This window comes from Falco naumanni, chromosome 7 (assembly GCF_017639655.2).
Source record: "Falco naumanni isolate bFalNau1 chromosome 7, bFalNau1.pat, whole genome shotgun sequence".
Lineage (NCBI taxonomy): Eukaryota > Metazoa > Chordata > Aves > Falconiformes > Falconidae > Falco > Falco naumanni.
The window spans coordinates 28,372,076-28,392,181 of record NC_054060.1 but is presented as its reverse complement, the minus strand read 5'-3'; the positions used below and the strand labels follow the sequence as shown (position 1 = coordinate 28,392,181).

The window sequence follows — 20,106 nt, the reverse complement described above, 5'->3', positions numbered from 1 at the left end:
ATTTTCCATTTAAAGCAGACCCAGTGGAAAGGGGGTCCCATGCCCACCTACTGGGGAGCCGTGCAGGATGGTGAGCACACATACGGATTTCACACTGCCTCCGCATCTTCCCTCACAGTCCTAAGAGGAGTTCCTGTTTTACCTTAAACCTTTGACTTGCTTTAAAGTTGCTGAAACCAGGCTGCTAACCTATGGATTGTTTCAACTCTATTGTTCTTGCTCTTGAGATTGCTCTGTTCTTGTCAGCTTGGGCTTTGCTTTCTTGTTGCAAAGTGCCATGACATGCAGTGAGGGAACTGTCCCTTCAAAAAAGGCTCCTGTTTTGAAGGGGCTAGTTGCTACATGCTGGGAAGACGTGTCAGTCCAGAGCCAAAAAAGAAATGGCACTGATTTGCCCAAGATTTTCAACAAGAACATCAAAAAGATCACAAATATTAATCTGTGTTTGCAAAAATGCAAACAAGTTGCAATGTCCCCCTTGGCCCATGCAGGTACCAATCTAAACCTTTTCATCAGAGATTCACCAGCACATGGGGTTTAAACCTTTCTTATTTATTACCTAAACAGCAGGGCTGAGATGGGGGAGGGGGAAGGGAAGCAGTCGTGAAACTTACCCTCTGAGCTGGGGTACCCAAGTAGTTTGCACAGAGCCCCTGAGCTAAACACTCCTCCTGCAGCAGCCTCTGCTTCCCAGACCAGTGGTGTGTCAAATACAATTGCTCTGGCCTTTGACATCTTAAGAGGGGCATGAGAATAGCCACTGAAGTTACTTCTTTCTATCTTGGACTGCAATTTTTTTTGAGTTGTTCTCAATCAAGTTGCTGCCCACTGTGCTCTTGTGAGAAGGCTGCATGCTGTGTTTGTGTTTATGTCCGCCAAGTCCTCGGTCTGCTTGGAAAAAGGTTGTTGGGGCAGAGGTATGGAGGTATGACCTTTTTTTTTTTTTTCCCCAAATATCTTAAAAATAAAGCACCATTTTTCTTTTGGTGGATTGCAAAGTCAGGGGAATTCAAGGCCTTGCAGGCATCTCTTCCATCTTCTCTTCAGTGTTTTCTTTCCTCCCCCCCTTTTTCTTTTCTTTTCTTTTCTTCAGCTGTTATGGGTTCTGATGTCAATTTTATCATACCAAATAAATCCAAACACACATCAAGTGCTGCCTGACAAGAATCTAAGGCCTAAAAAGCTGGTTGTGCTGGTTTTATATAGGAAGAAAACACAGCTGAAGCTCATAAACTTGCACTCAGTTGTTCTCCTCCCAGACGCTCAAAGCACCATTCCACATGGATTGCATGATCTCCATTAAAGGGATTCCCTTCAGGGAGGTAGATGCTATGGTGGGACAATGGAGAGAAAAAGGGGCTTTGCCTCCCACAGCTTGATGAACAGTCCATATTACCACTACATAAGGCCTTGAAGACCCAAGCATAAAGGCGTAACCTCTGACTGAATACAACGATCATGAATCTTGTAAGCTCAGCTTGTGAGGTTTATGGACTGAATCAAACCCAGAGGATTAAACTGCTAATTTGGTAATTACCCTGGGATTCAATGCTGCTATTTATCATGTTAGGCAAATAAACTATGTACTGTTTAATTGAGTTTTCCTGTTCTTTTTCACACCTGGGAATCAAGTGAAACATCAAGAAACAGCTTGTGCCTATGGAGGAATAAAATGTATGATGGAAAACAAGAAAGCCACTTGTGGGGATTTTAGTAACAATAGTTTCAGGTGTATAAATATAGCAGCTCGCCAAGCCTTTGGCCACCAGAGCAGTGTTTGTTCAACAGCTCAGCTTTATTTTAAATTTTGTAGAACAGCTCTTAGGAGACTTGAGGAGAAAGATGGTTTGGTATTCAGAGCCTTGACTTGAGACTCAGGAGACTTGTATTCAGAGCTTGCTGCTGTCTGCATAGATCAATGTATTTCTTGACTTCAGCTCTTTGTATCAGCAGTTTGTAAGCTCTTTGGGGTACAAAATTCAGATACTTGTTTGCTGTTCAGGATGATGGAGCATGAGTTTGGTGGGACCTCAAGGCACTAGCATTATTGCCCACTAATGTGAAAAAAAACAAAGAAAAAAGAAAGGAGAACAAGTGGCTGCTGGACAGTGCACAACAGGGGTGGTTTTCTTGCTCTTTGAGGTGGATGCTCACATGTTCCATGCGTGTGGCTGGAGTAGACTGGGAGCTCTGCACAGCCATGTGCTGGTCAGCAGTGCTCTGAGATGTCTGACAGGCTGGAGGATATTGCTACTGCCTCATAAACCAGCTCCAGCATTTCTGAGCAATATGTCTTATCTGAAGAAAGAAGATAACAATCCGGGATTTAAATTCCTCCAGGACTTTGACATCTTGCTTCATGCTGGTGTAGTAGAGACTCACAGCAAGGATCAGCACTGCACAGAATGAGAGCCACAGGAGCACAGGCAATCCAGATGATGACCTGTCATCTACTGAACGGTGATGAGGAGAAAAAAGAAAGCAGCATTATTTTAGTATCATCTTAAACACTTCCTAAATTTGACCCCCCGCTGATGCCTTTGTCCCACTTTTCTGGGAACAGCGGGGTACACAAGGCTCTGGTTGTGCGTACTTCTGTAGGCATCAGTTCAGTGATAGTGAGTCACACCTCCTGATGGAGGGTGTTGAGTATAAAAGATCTCATCTAATGGAGCATTTAAAGAGTTTAATTATATACAATAAGAACAGGATTACCATAGCTAATGCGTGATCTGAAGTTTCCCTCCAGCAATTATTTTTTATACCTTTATGCTAAATGTTAAGTTAAATACTAGGAGAATATTAAGCTACCTCATCTAATTATTTAATGCTTACAAATGTTCCATAAAAGAGAGGAGATCTAGGTTTCTGTCCTTTTCCCTGCTAGTGCAGCTTGTTTGAGGCTCCTGTTAATTACAGTAAGAACCAAAACATGGCTCTATTAACCGAGAGGCATATTTAGTAAGCTCTGGTAGTTTTAACCTCTCTCTAAGTGCTAGGTGTGCTAATTACACTGGAACATCCTCTGCACTGGGTCTTAAGGAGGAGGGCACTGTAAACAGTTTTCTTGCCTTTAAAATATAGTTCACGTATGTTTAAAGTGCCATAGGTCAGGCACACAGTACACGCGTGGAGATCAATGGGCTACATTTAGCTTGCCGACATCCGTGCCCCAGCCCTTGCATGCACGTATCCCACCATGGGTACCGGGGATCCAGTCTGATTCAGATCTGGCTGCTCTGTTTGACTGCATGGCCATTGCACAGTCAGTATTATTTTACAAAGCACTTTGCGTATTAAACATGCAGTATAAAGCCAAATTCATGCCTGAATAAAAATCCGTAGTGTGCAGCTATTTTCCTGCCATACGCACATAATCAATAAGGAGATAAAAATGTGGTGTGTATTATTATGGGTAAAGGGCCAACATTAGCTGTAACATATTTAAATTAGCTTCTACTATGAGCCCTGGAATACACAGCAGTCAATTAAACTGTCATACAGATGTACAGGGAGGAAGGTAAAAGTCATAAAACCAAGCAAGAAACACATAATAATGTATCAAAAAGTGTATGGGGAGAAGGTAAAATGTTAATAGGCAGTCATTTTATAGCTAACCAGAAACGAAATCAATGTCCCATAATAGATCCGAGTGAATTATTTGCAGCAAATAATTTATTCATTTGAATTTAGCCCTTCTTTCTGTTTGCAAATTATCCATGAGCAGACTTCAATTTTTATAAACTTGTTTATTTGGCATTATTCTAGGAATGGTTTATATGAAGGTATTTAGCCAGGGAATTATTCACCATTTTCTGCTTTTGCAGAGATTTGTGACTTGGAAGTTGGTATTTCCCTTGTGTGATCTCTCACACCACATGATACAGTTCTCACCTGGGTGATGACTTGCCATTCAAAGCCTGGGGCCTGCCTGATGAGCATACCTGCTAATGGTGAGACTTTGGTGGGGGAGCTAAACAGCTTTCCACATCAGCCCTTTTCTATCAAGTACTTACAACCTTTTTCAGTCTTGCCAAAGTTACTTTCCATGTGAAATTTGTAGGTGATCTCAGATGAAAATTTGGCTTTTCCTTGTATCCTGTCAATTACGGAATATGTTCAGTCCAGGAACAGAATAAGAGATAATGTGGAAGAATAATCCCACCCACAAAAGAGTGATGAGCTATTGCTCACAGCAGCTTCAGCACATCACTACAATTATGTGCTTAAAGGTAAACTTGCTTTTTTCTAGATTACAAATAGAAAATTAATGCTTAAATCTGTTAGTTGCATTGCTTGTTGGAACAGCACGCTCAGCCCTAGCCATGTGCCCAGTCTAAGCAAAAGGCAGCTCATCTGGGTTGGGATGCAGGACATTATGGTTCAGTTCCTGTCTTGGACACACATTTCCACTGTCACCTGGTGGATATTTGGGCTTTCCTTTTCCAACTGGCTCTTTCCTGCCTATACTACCTTGTTCCTGCCTGTAGTACCTCGTTCCTAGCACAATAACTGCCTTAGCTGATGTTGCCATTGGCATGAGCCTACAAACCTCTTCCTGGGCAACAGCAACAGCCAGGGGATATGGGGACCTTTGCTTGGGAGGCCCTTTGGCTGCCCAATGCTATGGCTCTGCGTGTGTGTATACATACATGTATGTATATATGTATTGCTCTCCCCTTATTGCACTGCATGCAGCAGGGGCTGGATGTGGGCCAGGGCCTCTAGAAATGATCACCATCGTAAGGACATCCAGATACACATATTTGCTTGAGGTTCTGTCAGGCTGCCTGGCCTCAAACATCCTTGCAAACAAAAAAGGAAAAAACAGACTATTTTTATTATTTCTATCCTGCTGCCAGCATATAAATGAATTGTCTGTTCCCCACACATGAAAGTCAGCAGGCAGAACTATTGTTTCGCTTGGGGTGCTTTCCCTGCATATCATAGTGAAAAACCTGTACCTATTTTATTGCCATAAAATATATTAATTATATTTAAATTAAAAATAGCTTCAGGGATTTCATTTTTGCTTCCACTATTTGTTTTACTAGATGTCTTGCTTAAAATACTGCACAGACCTCATCAACACCTTGCGCTTCATATGCTGAGAAGAAAAAGCAACAGTGTATGAAATGTTTGGTATACAGAGGCTGTATTTGCACAGTGTATCCCTGCAGCCGCAAAGCAAACTCAGGTTAGTGCCACGGATGGCTCACGGTTATAATGTGGATCTTCAACTTACCCACTACGTAGTCACAGCAGGCAATGGCTAGAAAACAGAATGAACATTTTCTTACAAGTGTGGAAAGGTCTTTTTGCAGCAGATGAATAAGAAAGGAAGCACCGAGCAGTGTCTCTGAAATTGTCTGTTGCCTTGTAAATGCTGGACCACTTCTTACACTGCTTTTGGCTGTACAGATTTATGTCAGATGATGATCTACCCACTCTGTGCAAACATGCAGGTGTAGGTGCAGTTCAGGAAAGTGAGAAAAACTGTTGTATGGGGGGGTCAGAAACAGAGATTACTGCTGTTGCAGGGAGGTGAGGAGTCAGCTCTTGCGGAAAAGCCCTCTCTATTCCACAGCATTTCTAGAAAGACCAACAGACTGTGAGAAGTATGAAAGTTAAGAAAGCAAAACCCACTGTCAGATGCAACTTTCATCCAACAATATCCTGGAACTGCCTCTGCTTGGCAGCTGGGGCCCAGACACAACCCAGGACAAAAAGTCCAGAGAATGGAAAACTTTGAGTGATGCACCCAGCCTTCCCCTTACCCACCTTTATGTTAATGACATTGTGTGGGTGAAGAGCAAATCATCTAAATCATAGGCTGTTTGCAACACAGAGTATGAATTACGGGGTGGGATATTTCTCATGTCTTCTCATGTCCTCATGGAAAAGAGCCGGAGTCTTCTCTGTCCTTGCAGCTCCCTGGAGCTCAAGCATGGCTGTGCTGAACCGGGAGCCAGCGGGTGATGAACCTGGTCCCCCCCGGCTGGACTGGCTGCGGGATGGCCCGTGCAGGATTAAGTCTGGGACACGGACTCTGTCAGGGAGCTGAAGGAGGTATTCACTCTTATCAAAAGCTTGCTCTGGAGCAGCTAGATGAGCTTTGAAGAGTTTAGAGCTGACTCACTGAGTCTTGCCAGGAGTTCAGTTTTGATGGGAAAGCCCAGGCCATGTCAACAACCTTATCAAGAAACAGTTTTTCCTTTCTGCATTAGGAGGCACCACAAATAATGTATTGCAAAACCTCTGAGAGGTCTGTTTACAGACACATCAGCAGACACCAAGCCTTGTTTTCAGCTGAGTAGCAGCCCAAACAGGTGGCTGACCCAGAAATTTTACCATTCTGTCACCTGCGTTTTTACTGACAGACATATCAAAACAATACAATTGTAGTTCCTTACCACTAAATACATTTTTTCTTAGCTGGGTCAGTTTGTGAAAATCAGAATGAAACAACAGTTCTTTCTTGGTTACAGGTTTTATATAGCATGTGCAGAACTGCAAACTGGACCCTTCTGCTAGACTTGTGCTTAAGGTCACTCCCACCTGACCTACCTGCAAACGTATTTTGGCTCAGGAGTGAAAGACCAGAGGCTGCGTTAGCTGTACCGTTCCTTGGGTGCCCTGTTAGCAGAAATGGTTATGTCCTGGCTGCTTTTAACCCCAGCGGGCCAGCTGGGCTCAGACCTTCACTATTGTATCCAGTGGCATGCATGCTGCTCAGAAGCATGAAAGGGCTGGCTCTCTCCCCGCCATTACATCCTAGTTACCCGGAATGACATAAGTGTGTTTAAATTTGGTCTGAGATCCTTTTCTCTTCTGGGGTGGACCTGAGGTTCAGCCAAACCTGTGGTCTACAATGATCCCTGACTGAGGAGTCCGCTGTGAGGACAGCCCTGAGGCTGTTCTAAAGGATGCAGGAGCCTGTCTCCTCCCAGGGCAGGCAAGCAAACGGACCAGATGCAACCCTGCAGTGCACAGAGCAAATCTTGTCTGTCCTCCCCTCTGTGCTGAGCTCAAAATGCCAAATAACGCTGTCAGAGGGGGCAGCTGATGTGGACAGACAGGGTGCATGTTAGAAGCTAGGAAGGTCATAACAAAAGGCTTAATAGCTTGAGCGTACCATGTTCAGTGACTTCTGGCTCACGAAATCGAACCCTTCTCTCTGCTTTCCGCTTTTCCCCCACGGCTTGGTCCACAGGTGGCCTTTTTCTCAGTATTGAAGGAGGATAGCTACTGTCATCTGTCTAAAGAGTTAATCACAAAACACAAAACACAGGGCCGTTCAAACTGGAGTAATGCATCTGGGTGAAGCTTTGAGCTTTTGAGGCTATGTTACCATGTCCCTCGAAGGACATGGTGTGAAACACATCTGTTCGGACATTTATAGTCAGACCATTGTAATATTTATAGCAAGACAATATGGATATTCCTTCATTGTCATAGATCTTTGGTACTCTAAAGCTGTCTTCTTAGGAAAAAGGCTGGTTAAAGTAACAGACAGCAAAGTGTTCAGAAAGGATTTCTCTCAATTGCAGTGAACAGTTACTGAAGGTGGCTGCTCATCAGCCCTGGGGTAAACAGGCATAAATGTGATATGAAATATATGAACCATATCATTGGGAGCACCTTTGAAATGCTCTTCTAAGCTAAGAAGCCCCATTCTGAATGTGGTGTTGCCATTTTGACAACCGAGGCTATGCAGCAGTATGGGGGTTGGACATTATCCTGATGGGTACAAAAAGGCAATTTGTTTGCACTTCTATATTACAATTATCTTGTTCTCCTGGTTTTTGCTTGGAAGCCACACACACTCTCTGGTAACAGAATCAGATTGCTGTGGATTCTGCTAAATGATAAGAAACATAGCTGCAATAATAAAAAATGATAAGTCCCTCTTCCTGCATAGGAATGCTCCCACAGTCAATTCCCCAAAGTGAATCCAAGGCATCTCAGTTCAGAGGCCCCCACTGCCCTCTGGAAGTGGAAAGCAGGTGGCAAATCTACTTTTCAAAGACCTCAGTGGGTGGCAGAGATTCTCCACATTTTATTTTTACTTTAAGATTGAAATAACCTCTACCTTTTTCTCCCCCTTCCCCCTGTTCCTTAGCAAGGTAAGGGATATTGTTTCACAGATGGTTTTTCTCCTTCTGGTCACTGTCCTCACTCTTTTTTTTTTTTCCTTTCTGTGTCATTTCCCCACTCAGTGATAGCATGCTTCTTCCTACATGTTATTCTTCCTGCTTTAATCTTCCTGCTCCTCAGTGCCTGCTATTTTTGCCCATTTGTAGACTCAGATACACTTGCTGCACGCTTTTCTCTTCCAATGCTTTCCCTGCACTCACCATTTCATTCCCCCCCCCCCCCCCCCCCGGGGCTGCAGAAGCAGGATTAAGTCCCATTAGCTACAGTCTGGGAGTGTCAGACCTCAGAGCACAGAGGAGATGTGGGTTTCCCTACACGTCACACTGGATAATCTCAGAAAGGCACATAAACATAGCCAGCAGGAACTGCCATGGAGTGAAGAACATCTTCAGCTTTGACATGTTCTCCTGAGGGATTTATAAACCAGATTTTGGCTTAACTAGTCACTGGTAAGGATGCTTTCTCTGATCTTGGGATAATACAAGAACCCGTACCACCTCTGTCTCCTGACCAGGGACAGTGTGTGTTGGAGCTTTGTGTGCTTTATTCAGCAGCTCAGAAGCTGGAAGACCCATCCGGGGTATGGGAGATGTGGATCCAACTTCTTTTTAAGTCCAAAGGAATATGAACCCACATCTCTTATCCACGTGCCCTCATCATCAAGGCTGTGGCGCACACATAGGAGCAGGGAATCTCAGTCTCTGCCACTGAAGCTGTCTTGTTTGGCCTTGAATAATTAAATATTCATTGAGCTAAAGAAAGAAAGAATGAAAGAAAGACTTTACAGCCTGGTGTTTGGGTGCTCCCTTGGGGGTGGGAGAAGTCTGCTCTTGTCCTTGCTCCAATGAATACTTAATATGAAATACTTAAATATTCATTGGAGCAGTCACTGGGAACAGGACCTCTCATCTACCAGGTGACTGCCCTAATCACTGTGCTACAGCCACACACACACACACACACACACACAGACACTTTCTGGCATAATGAATATTTAACTAGTCTGTGTAAAATGAAACAGGTTTGGGGAGGGACAGCCCAGTTCAGACTACTGGTGGTTATAGCTTTAGCTAGGAGAGCTCCTCCTGTGTCACAACCAGAGAAACTGAACTTCAAATATTTAAAGAGATTTATAACTCCTAGTGTGGCTTTGGTCCATATGAACTTTTCCAAACACTTAACAGCAACATCACACCAGAAAACAAAAACATTAAACAACTATCTGGTTGGGTAACACCTAGCCAAGGGAGACCTTAAAAGGGAAGTGGTATTTACAATATTTACTAGACTTTAATAACTTAAGGAAATCAAGCAGAGTGCCAGATGATGCATGCTGCCCTCAGACAGAAACCTGGTGTTAACATACTGTGACAAGAGGTGGAAACCTACCAAAGTGCTAGCTGGGAAATTATATACCCTTAAAAACAACCCATTTGTGAAAAGCTCTGGGCGTTAGACACAAGGACTCTATCACCCACAAAGAGATTACTTACCGGCAACTCCTCTGCACTAGGATCAGAAGGTGGGGCTGGACATGTTTGGGACATGTACTCTGGATGCCAACATGAAGCCTCCCACACAAAGCTTCGGTTGGAAAGCTACTCGCTTGACAAAATGAGAAGGACTAGGGGAAAGCGTCTGGAGATCCCTCTGCAGCAAGGACCAGGCAGGCAGTGCCACTGAGCAGATGGGAGCAGCAGCAAATGATAGAGGAGTGGAAGGAAGAATTTCCACCCTTCATACCAGTGTTGGCTTGGGAAGGATGACGTGACTTGAAATGTACTCCGTAACCAAAAATAGCACATAGTGCTAATACTGATTGTGCAGCTGGAAAGCAGGGCTTTCCTGACAACTGGAAAGGGCCTGAATGGAGCAAATCACAGATAAACACCTACATATTTACGTGTGTAACGTGAACTCAAGGCTGTTCTTTTAATAATGATTGCTGCATTTCTGTGATCACATGGATCTCCCTTCCAGAAGCCATTCCCAATCTCAAAAATCCTTCCAGTGGGATTGCTTTTAATCCTTCTCCCATTCAAAATATGTGGGTAAAGCCATCAGGAAATGATATAGATGTAGTGGGATCACATACATCTCCCTCCAGTACAGTTATGGCCTCACTTTATATGTTTTACAAATTAGATCCATTATTATAGTAATAAAGTGGGGTTTTAACATTAGACATTTCTACAGATATTATAATAAGATTATTGATAGGAAGAGAGATGATTTACTGTTCAAGAGGCTTTAACAGCCCCTTGTCAAATGCTGAAGGCTGGTCATCATCAAATATACCATTTCCAGTCAGAAACACCTGCCATGACGGCTGAAATATTGTGCTTTACTGTCTCTACGAGCACAAGCTTGAGGTTTTTTTGTTGTTTTTATCCTGGAGCTATTTATTTGCTGTGACATGTCTAAAGCACTCCAGTTCTGTGTTATTTTCCAGGTGGTTGGATGGATTCTCTCATGGCATGCTCAGACTGGCCCCCGTTTTGCACCTACCCAGTGGAGCGAGGGTTGCAAGGTGCTTACATTGGCACTAGGAACCAGAGGGCACCAGCAGCTTTGTGGGCTTCACTGTTTCGGTCTTTCTTTCAGGGGTTTGGGTATTGGGTGAGTAGATGGGATGGATTGGGATTGTCCTCCAGATCCAGAAACCCCAGAGAAAATTGGGCCAACACATCAGAGGAGGCATCCGTGGCTGATGTGGGGGTCAGCAATGCCTTGAGCCTAGCTGCCCTCCTCCAGCTCAGCCCCTGCAGGGGTCTGCAGTGCTTACAGGGGCTGTGGTCCTCAAGCCCTTCCCTTTCCAGCAGTGAAAGCACTGTCAACATGGAGAAGAACAGATTTTTCTGGCCTGGGGATCTTCACTGAATGCACCATATCTAAACACCAGTAACCTTACCTTCTCTTTCCTGTACATGGAGGTGATGGAGGGCTTTTCCTCATGCTGCAACCAGCTCACAGCTGCAGGGCTTGTGAAACGCTCTCAAAATCCCCTCTCTGGTGTGTCCTGCAAGTGTTGCACAGCAGTTATTTTGGGATATCTAAGCTGAGCTTTTGGTGGCGAAAAGTAATTCTTCAAAATTTTGTTCACGGTAGATCCTAGATGGGAAGGTGACAAAGCCTTCCAAACCATGGTCCCTAGCTTCTCCTCTGGTTCCTTCTTCCTCCTGCTGTGATAATCACTTGCTACTAATTAATGTAGGAGTGAATTTACGTGCCTACATTGGCCAGCTACACTGATCAAGGTGGGAAGAGGGAAGTCAATCTCTACACTTCATCTAGCTTTGACTTTCTCGTGTGAATTGTGTCATTTATTTCTACTAGTGTCATCCAGCAAGGCACATAAGAAGCTTGTGCAGCCCCTTATTCCTGCCAAGAACAACATCGAACTCGTGAGCTTTTAGACATGAATGAAAAGACTTGTTCCTATCTTTTTTACTAAATCTTGTTGTATTGAAAAAAACCCTCACATTTTTCTAAACAATTAGGCAGAAACCTTTTGCTATTTTCTTAAAAAAAAAACCACTGCAAAAATGTCAAAGGGCTTTGATGTTTTCAAGAAGTGGACATATGGAGACAACATTTATCATATTTGATACCAGAAACCATTTCTTTTCAATTCTAGATTCCACTTAAATGTAAACAATTTTTTATGTTCATTTGATTAAAAAATAATTGGGCTGTTTATAAATGTTTTCATGAAAGATTGCTATCCAAATGCTAGGAATGCTAATTTCATTGTCACTTTTATCCCACAATGTGTTAATTATATTGATAGTAATGGTTGTAAATGCTTGAATAATTAGTAGTTACCTGGGCACTCAAGTTTCAGTAGATAAAGATGTCAGGAGTTCAAATCTCATAACATGGACAGATCCATTCCTACTAAGTGCTTTTGATTGCAGTTTAACAACCTAAAATTGGATATACATTAGGAATAAAACACAGTTTAATGCATGAAGTGAAAGATTCCAGGAAAATAACTTCACTAACCTCTGAAATCACTGGTAATAAATAATAGTTACAATAGCGGGATAATTTCTGCTTTGGAAGGGGGAAGAATTTCCTTTAACATTGCCCTTCTTTTTAAGGTAATTTTTCATCTAAGCTTTGATCCCATTTCATGCAACATATGTCAGAAGCAAAGCTGGACAAAGAATTCATAAATGAATTATTTAGCTGATGAGTGTTACCTCTATTTCTTCAGCTAATTGTTCACAAATGGATAGTGACTTTTGTGAATGAATTAATTATTCAGATTTATTCAGTGGATAATTGCTGGGAGTAATTCTTTGTAGATTGCTTGGAAGCATTTCGCTATGAACTTCTAATAGTAAAAATCTAGCCAGGCTTTCAATACAAGACAGACTGAAAATACCTGTAACTACTGACGGAGTCCTTAACCACGAACAATATACTGCAGTCTTAATGAGCAATGCCAGCATTTTCAGGAAGAACTCAGCTACTTCCCATGGTACATCTCAACAATCTGTGTAGTGCAGACTTTGAATGGTGCGCATTGTATATGCAAATAGTTTTTACAAGAAAAGGGTTTCTTAAGTGTTTGCTCAGCAGAAGAACAAAACAAGCCTGAACAAAACATGATTGACTTCTCAGTGAATAAATACGAACAGTCCACACAAAGGAACTAACTGCACAGCCAGTATTTTCCTGCAATACCCCAATGCAAGATGTCTAGGAAATAAACATAACATGATAAAACAATTTTACACACAGAGGATAGCTGTGTAACCATATGAACTCTTTTTCCATTTCCTTCTGTGGGAATAAATATTTCAGACAAGCAAAGTACTTTGTAAATGATGCCTTTGTGGGAATTCGTCTGGCCTGGTTCAATTATTCTGAAACCTAGCAATTTTCTCCTATCATTGAATCTGGTTTTATTGCAAATAGGGTCATAGAAATAGTCACTCATTGCGATAATGGACTTCGTTTATCTTAACTATTAACACTTCCAGTAGGTTTACACACACGTATATATTCAATATTTATGGATATGCACAGTGCATATATATTAATAATGAAGTAACTTTATCTCCAACAATCTGAAAACAAAATCACGTAATACCATACAGTGCGGGGTGCAGTGGTAACTGGAAGCAGCATATCAGGATAACAGAACAGAAAAGGAATAAATAAATTAGAAGGGAGTCTTCCATATCTTCTTCAACTTCCAGAGTGTCAATTGAGCCTTTGTTCAATATTCCACCTTTTGCAATTCTGTGTGCTCTTGATTAATAATTTAGAGGTGCACCTTTTGGCAGCAAGGTAAGTTTTGCGTTTGCCAAGAGTGATTTTCCACCAGTCAGGGAATACATCAGGAAATAAAAAGGCAAATTGCCCCACAGTGTATAATTAGCAGTGTGCTTTCTTCCTTTTTCTGCCTCTGGAGAAACAGATTTACTGCTGAAAGGTGTAGGACACCCATGAGGTGCTGTATGGCACCGTTTCTGCTCCTCAGACCTTCTAGGAAGAAAAACACTTTATAAATCCCAACACTAAGACAAAACTCATCCCTTTGGACTCTGTGTTTCCACGTGTATTCCATGGCCAGAAGGGTCATGATTGATCTCTTGTCTGGTGGCCACTCCAAAATGGGGTGTTTTTGTGGAGTTGGGGAAAAAGGATCAACAACAAACATAATGGAGACAGAGCAATGAATGAGAAGATGGCCTGATAACACTTGGCATGTGCAACCAGCTAGGCTGAAAGCAATCAGTTTTCCTTCCCGTATAGTCATTAATTCCTGTGACGCCCAGGGATCTGTGTACTCCAGAGTGTTTGTTCCCACGGAAGGGCAGTGCGGTCAGCGCAACGTGCAACCGACAGTCCCTGTGGTGCTCTGCAGAGGACCCACAAGGTTATACCCCCAGTGAGACTTTTTCTTCACCCTTTAGATATTACCACCCTGCACTGGAAGTTTTCATGATCGCACAGACCTATGAGCTCCCTTCGATACCAGCAGGCGGACCTGGGGCCACCCATTCACCCAGGAACTGCGGGCCTGGATCTTTAGCCCTTTGCTAAGAATAGATTAAGCATGTGGTCAAGCACAACAGGATTCATTTCTGAAGGCAGAGCCCTGGCTCTGTTAATGGATGTAGCAGGTCCTTCTGTGTGATGATTGTCTTCCTGGGGCCAATGCACTGGTTTCAAATCCACAGTGGGCAGGGGTTGGTGCTGGTTTTGAACGGAACTCTTTTCTAAGGCAAAGACACAAGCACTGAGCAGAATGTGTCGTCGGGTTTTGCGCTATGGTGAGAACATCCCCACTGCAAGGCACGGCGGTTTCTGCTCTGCTGGGACTGGTTAGAAATGATTTAACTTTGTTGAAGAACCTGTTCTCAATTCATCCCTGGCATGAATCCATTGACTTACAAAAGGCATGGATCTGTCCCCATTTCTTAAAATTGCCTCTCTTATTCATGCGTCTTTCCGGGTAGACATTACAAATAACCGCAGAATACTTGTGACGATCTATAGTAAACAGAGAGAGGATTTCTGGCTGCTGAAATAAACTTTCTAAATAATTACAGAATGATTCCACATCCATTTCATAATTAGACTCCTGAGATTGCAGCCAAGCTATTATTTGTGCTTCAACATGCATTTTTATTTTGGAAATGTCCCATAAGCCACTAGGTTTGTTCCACCTGAGGTTTTCTAATTTGTTATGTTCATCCTGCCACTGGGATCTTAAATGTAAAGCATGTATTGATCGAAGAAGAGTTACCAAGTAACCAAATGCTAATATCTGCAGTTGGCTCACTGATTCCACCTCAGCCAGCCCTTTTCATGTGGGTCGTAGGAGATGGACAGGGATGGAGTGGGTGAGGTCATTCTGAATCAGCTTTTACCACAGACTTTCTGTATTTGAGGAACAAAGAGGAGTGGAACTGGAATCCCTGCTTAAAGCATCTGGGCTGCTGTTGATGGCAGGGCTGTCACCAGCCATGACATGAATGAGAAGGATGAACCCACTGCCAGCAGGAGGATGGCTGAGCTGGTGTAAAACAGAAAGGGAAGCAAAAAAAAACCATGAAAAGAAAACCCCTTAGAAACAGTGAAAGTGCAATTATCTTTAGGGGTTCTGTCTTAGCAGTAATCGCTTTGTGCTCTCTGTTGTGTTGATCGGGGCTTTCTGTAACAATTCCCCATTTTCCAGGGTGAGTTTTTGCCTGATGAGAATTCAGGATGACTGCAGGGTATAGCCTGAAAAGGGGATTAGCTGTTTTGTTTAAATCCCAGATATCAAAAAGCTCCTGTTGAATTCCATGAGCCTCTGTCCTTAATGGATTTTAGAAACCTGGTAGCCATTACTGCCAAGCTGGTCCTGAGAAGGGCAGCAAGTGGGACTGGCAACAATGGGAAGGAAAGAAGCCAAGGGAATCGTAAAGCACCTAGATGCAGGAATTGCTACATAAGATGATTTGAAGGCACTGATGTAAATGCTCTTGAGCTCTGTTTGCAGTGTCACCTTGGAAAGGGATTAGATTAGATTAATGACATGAAAGAAGAACAGAGAAATGGAGAAAAGAGCAGATCGAAGCATAAGGAAAGCCCAAATGAGTACAATATGCGTGAATTGGAAAGAGTTTGGATGATGGAGAATACAAAACGCAAGTGGCAAATCCCTCTGTCATTGGCAGCCACTTTATATTGAAGTTAAGTCTATTAATGGTGATATTTGTTTTGGATTTAATTCCTTGTAATTAGTATGTAAGTCCCTTTCCTCCACCTCTCCAAGCCCTGGAGGCTAGTGTTCTCAGAATAAAACAAGTAGGTTTAACAAAGAGTAATTGGTACAATTTCCAAAACTGGCCAAGTGCTTCTGGAGCCTATATTCAATTTCATCTCAATTTAAGCTGAGGCGAGGAAACTAAGCAAGGGAAAATTCAGGCAGCACATCAAAGGATGCTTGTGGACATGAGGATATACAGATAAGTCAGGTTGAAAGCCAGTTATGTTTTGCACAGCAAGCTGGAGATGGAAGTTGTGTTTTTGTTCCAGAGCAGAACATCCTTTGGCGTGCCTGCAGGAGCGTTTCAGGGTCCTGCTCACACCAAGATGAGCAGAACTAGCTTTTACTGGAGGTTGTGGAACTGGGGTCCAGCTCTGATCCCTGGCAGGTTTGGATCAGATCCTTAAAACGTGATGCCTTTAGGAGGCAGCTTCTAACAAGCTGCCTTGTAACAGTTACAGCCCTCTCCTCTGCCCTTCTGTCTCCTTCATTCTTAGCGGAAATTTGGTCCAGGACGAGGAAACCTGATTAATATATGTTGGTCAGAATCATCTCTGCTTCATCAAATGCACTTTTTCTGATGCGAAGGGTTTTCATCAGCATGTTTTTCATCATCTCAAATGTATGAGCCTTTCAATCAGTCTCCTCAATGAAACAACGGGAATTACATTGCCTTTTCTTTTAAAGCTAGACAAATGCAAAGGTAAGGGATAATCTTCACAGGACAGCAATGGAAATGGTGAATTAATAGTATCTGAAGGGAGAACTGAAATGGAGCTCTTGGTCTATCATACGATTCTGGCTACATGGCTGATTTCTGACAGAGGCAAAACTTCTGGGTACAGAAAGCTGGTTCAGTATCTTGCATTCTCTCTTTTATGCATTACGCCCACTCCAGCAAGTGGGAAAAATTTCTGGGAGAAATATTGAGTCTGTAGTGTTCTTATGCTCTTTACCTCATGTTAGTATTTCTCCCTGTGTATGGGGGAGCTTGAAAATATCAGAACCCTTTTGCAGCATACTGGGCCAAAAGGCTCTTTCCAGCTCTAAAATGAAGGTGATGGAAGGGTGATGCCACCACTCCTTCCTGGAAGACCTCTTCTGCTTCTGTGACTCCCTTGAAGCTGTAGAAACACCTTTGCCTGACACTTCTGGCTTTAGCAAGATTTGTCACTTGCTGCATGGATAGTGCCAGAGCAGGGAAATAGTGTCAACTTCTTCCATGGACATATCTGACAGTCCAAATCAAAAAATTATCAGCAAGGGATGCTATAAAACTTCTTTACAGAAAAGTTGCCTTCTGTTTGACTGACATATTTTCTTTACAAGTCTTTTTTTTTTTTTTTTTTTTTTTGTACAACATTTCTAGAAGAAAGTAAAAGGACACCTGGTTGTTCCCTACGCCACAATCAAGGATGCCACTGATTCCAGTGAAGAGTTCTGCATGTGCAACCCAGGCAGGATTTCGCCTCTGCTACTCACATCTATGTGACCTATACATTTCCATTAAATGAACAAAACTTATCTCTGTTAGGGCACTTTGGGTCAAGCTGCCTTTCTACTTACACCCCTGAAAGAATATTGCATTGTAGTGAATGGAAATTTGTTAGTGCATGTGCGACAGCATTTGCTCTTTGGTTAAATGAAGTTATATGAAACACAAAGACTGGGGCAAAGTACAGTTGATCCTAAAACACAAGTATCAAATTTTTTGTCTGACAAGAGCAATAATTTCTATTTTTCTCTGGTTAAAGTAACGTTACCGTGAGGGGCACAGCTCAACTGTAAGGTTGGCACTCTGCTCTCTTGAGCTATGGCTTTGCTGGCTTCTGCCAAAAGGACAAGCAATTTCATCTGTCATTCCCACTGCCTAGTCTGCTATCACTAGCTTATTACAGGTGGTGACCTTTCATCATTTTGGCATTCCTGATGCAATGAAAGACACCATAATCTGAATAATACACTCTGCTTGCAGTATACAATTAACGAAAATATCTGCCTGCTTCACACTTTCTTTCATTAAACGGATTTTCCTCACATTCACCCGTTTCGGCAAAGTGACACCTGGTTCCCATTTCTAAGCCCAGTAGCCAGCCTGCTCCTCACCTGCTCCTCCAGCTTCGGCTCCTTCGGGCTGTGCTGGGTGACTTTACATGACATTTGTCATGGTGGCAGCAAATGCTGCAGATCTGGCTGCAGCCTGCTACCAGAGAGTGACAGGTGATCCAGGTGTTGGGTGCCTCTCCTGTTTTAGATAGGCAGGTGTCTCAAGAAAGACGTGCTTTCTTGAAGCCTTCTAATTTTCCTTGGTGCAAAACATGTCCCTTGGCTAAAGCACATACAAAAAGCACATCTGGGAATAGAGGAGAGGATTTCCTCAAACTAAACCAGAGGAAGGTGGCTCCACCACTCTTTCATGCCTTTCAGGAGGATCTGGTGTGAACCAGCATCAGTGTTGGAGAAGAAGATGAAGAAAGTGCCAGGCTAATCAAGGCTGGTGGGCTTATGTGGCCATGAAACTATGTTCTGTGCTCCCTGTCGCTGCTTCAGAATCCTTTGCCTTTACTGAATAGGAATCAAATACCTGTAAGGCAGTAAAATGGCACTGCTTCCTTTTTTTCTGGGGATGCACAACATAAATAAGCAATATAGAAGATGAAAATGAAAGGGAATTTGAAGAATTTGGAGCAGGTGGCACTGGTAGTTGTCACCTTCACTTGTCAGTTCAGAGTTGGATTTTGGGGCAGCATGTAGTGGTGGAAATAGGCTGGCCTGGGCAAGGAGAAGCTAGCGCTCAGTGTACCAAGCAGCTTTCAGACCTTCAAGCCATCTGCTTACACAGGAGTTCTTTACTAAACCAATGCTGGAGATGTCTTGGGGGTGAATCCCCCCGAAACCTGGCTCTGCCCAACAGTCCATACAGTAGTAGCTCTTGCCCTTGGCATGTGCAAGCAAACCCCTACTATCTGAAATCTTTGCTTTACTTGGTCCCCAAGAAGTAAAGTAGCTGCTCCAGGAAGCTTATATAGAACTTTGTACATTCAGATACTTGTCAAAACCTTTTATTGCAGAATATTCCTGTCTGAATAATGACCCATTCATTCTAGGTGCTTTACATGAGCAAAATGGAGGTTAATTCATGCCTTTGGGAATGGCATTAGGAAGGGAACATAGAGCTTTCCTGATACGCACAGCATTATGCAGATCAGATGTCCTTTCTGGAGGTAAAGTGGGTTGTTTGGGACCTGAAATGTTGTCTGCCTTGTTCTCAACATTGATGGCAAAATAGGCTTTAGAGGAACAGGTTGTCCTATTGCTCTTATACTGATTCAATTCTAAAATGACTGCTAAAAGATTTCTTTGCAGCTCCCAATAATGGTTATTCTTGGTCATAAATAATATGCTTATTGTCATAAGGCTTGTTTAAGACCAGGGCTGTATGAAAGCTACAGTATAGAGTCTGTTCCTGCCGTGAAGTCTGTATAAACTGCAGGAGCAATGACAGTTTACACCAGACTAAAGATTTGGCCCACAGCTTCCAGACAGGCTAAATATACAATATAAGGGAAAAGAAGCCAAGAAGCCACAGCGTTTTGACAGAAGCAGGTTAAGCAGTTTTATGATAGAGGCTCTCTCCACACTGGCCTATGCAGGTAAGAACACAAAACCTTTTTTAGACGTACCTGGTGGTCATGATGAAAAACGTAGACAGCATCTCATACTGACATCCCTAGCTTGGGAGGCCTGCTCAGAAAAGTCCTTCATCAGAGCAGCAGCTGTCTCCTTCCCCCGAGCAAATTCCTTTAAGGCTGTCAAAGATGCTGTAATCAGACTAGGTCATCAAAACCTGTCCTCCTGAGGACTGGAAATAAGATCCAGAGATGAGCATTCAGCGACATGGGCAAGGTCTAAAACACTAAAGTTTCCATTGAAATTAAATGAAGGGACTGTAATTGCTGTGAAAGAAAAGCAAAGCAATCATTGGGAGAGCCTGAAAGCTTTCAAACTACCTCCTGAAATGATGCTGGCTGTAAAGCAGGGATCTATGTAGCACATAACAGAATCTGATAACAGAGCAAAGCTTTTACCAGGAAACTGACTTAGATAACTGCTGGAGCATTTGCCTCTGTGGCTCCTGGAGCTAAGGCAAATATTAATCGAGATTTCACCACACA

At 42.9% G+C, this 20,106-nt stretch overlaps 1 protein-coding gene across 1 annotated transcript; it reads right to left on the bottom strand.

The window, feature by feature from the left end:
• Positions 1-1,700: 1,700 nt before the first annotated feature.
• On the bottom strand, positions 1,701-19,758 carry C7H14orf180 (chromosome 7 C14orf180 homolog). Its single transcript, XM_040601821.1, has 6 exons — positions 19,615-19,758; positions 11,983-12,083; positions 11,069-11,176; positions 7,136-7,259; positions 5,246-5,272; positions 1,701-2,453 (listed from the first exon to the last, which is right to left on the bottom strand). The coding sequence occupies exons 3-6, from the start codon at positions 11,084-11,086 to the stop codon at positions 2,251-2,253; spliced, it is 372 nt and encodes a 123-aa protein (XP_040457755.1). The 5' UTR covers positions 11,087-11,176; positions 11,983-12,083; positions 19,615-19,758; the 3' UTR covers positions 1,701-2,250.
• Between the last annotated feature and the right edge of the window lie 348 nt (positions 19,759-20,106).

Coding starts and splice junctions, on each gene's coding strand:
- C7H14orf180 (XM_040601821.1), bottom strand. Junction 5,273..7,135: donor GCCAGAAGTCACTGAACATG/GTACGCTCAAGC, acceptor TCTGTTTTCTAG/CCATTGCCTGCTGTGACTAC. Junction 2,454..5,245: donor CTGCTGTGACTACGTAGTGG/GTAAGTTGAAGA, acceptor ATCACCGTTCAG/TAGATGACAGGTCATCATCT.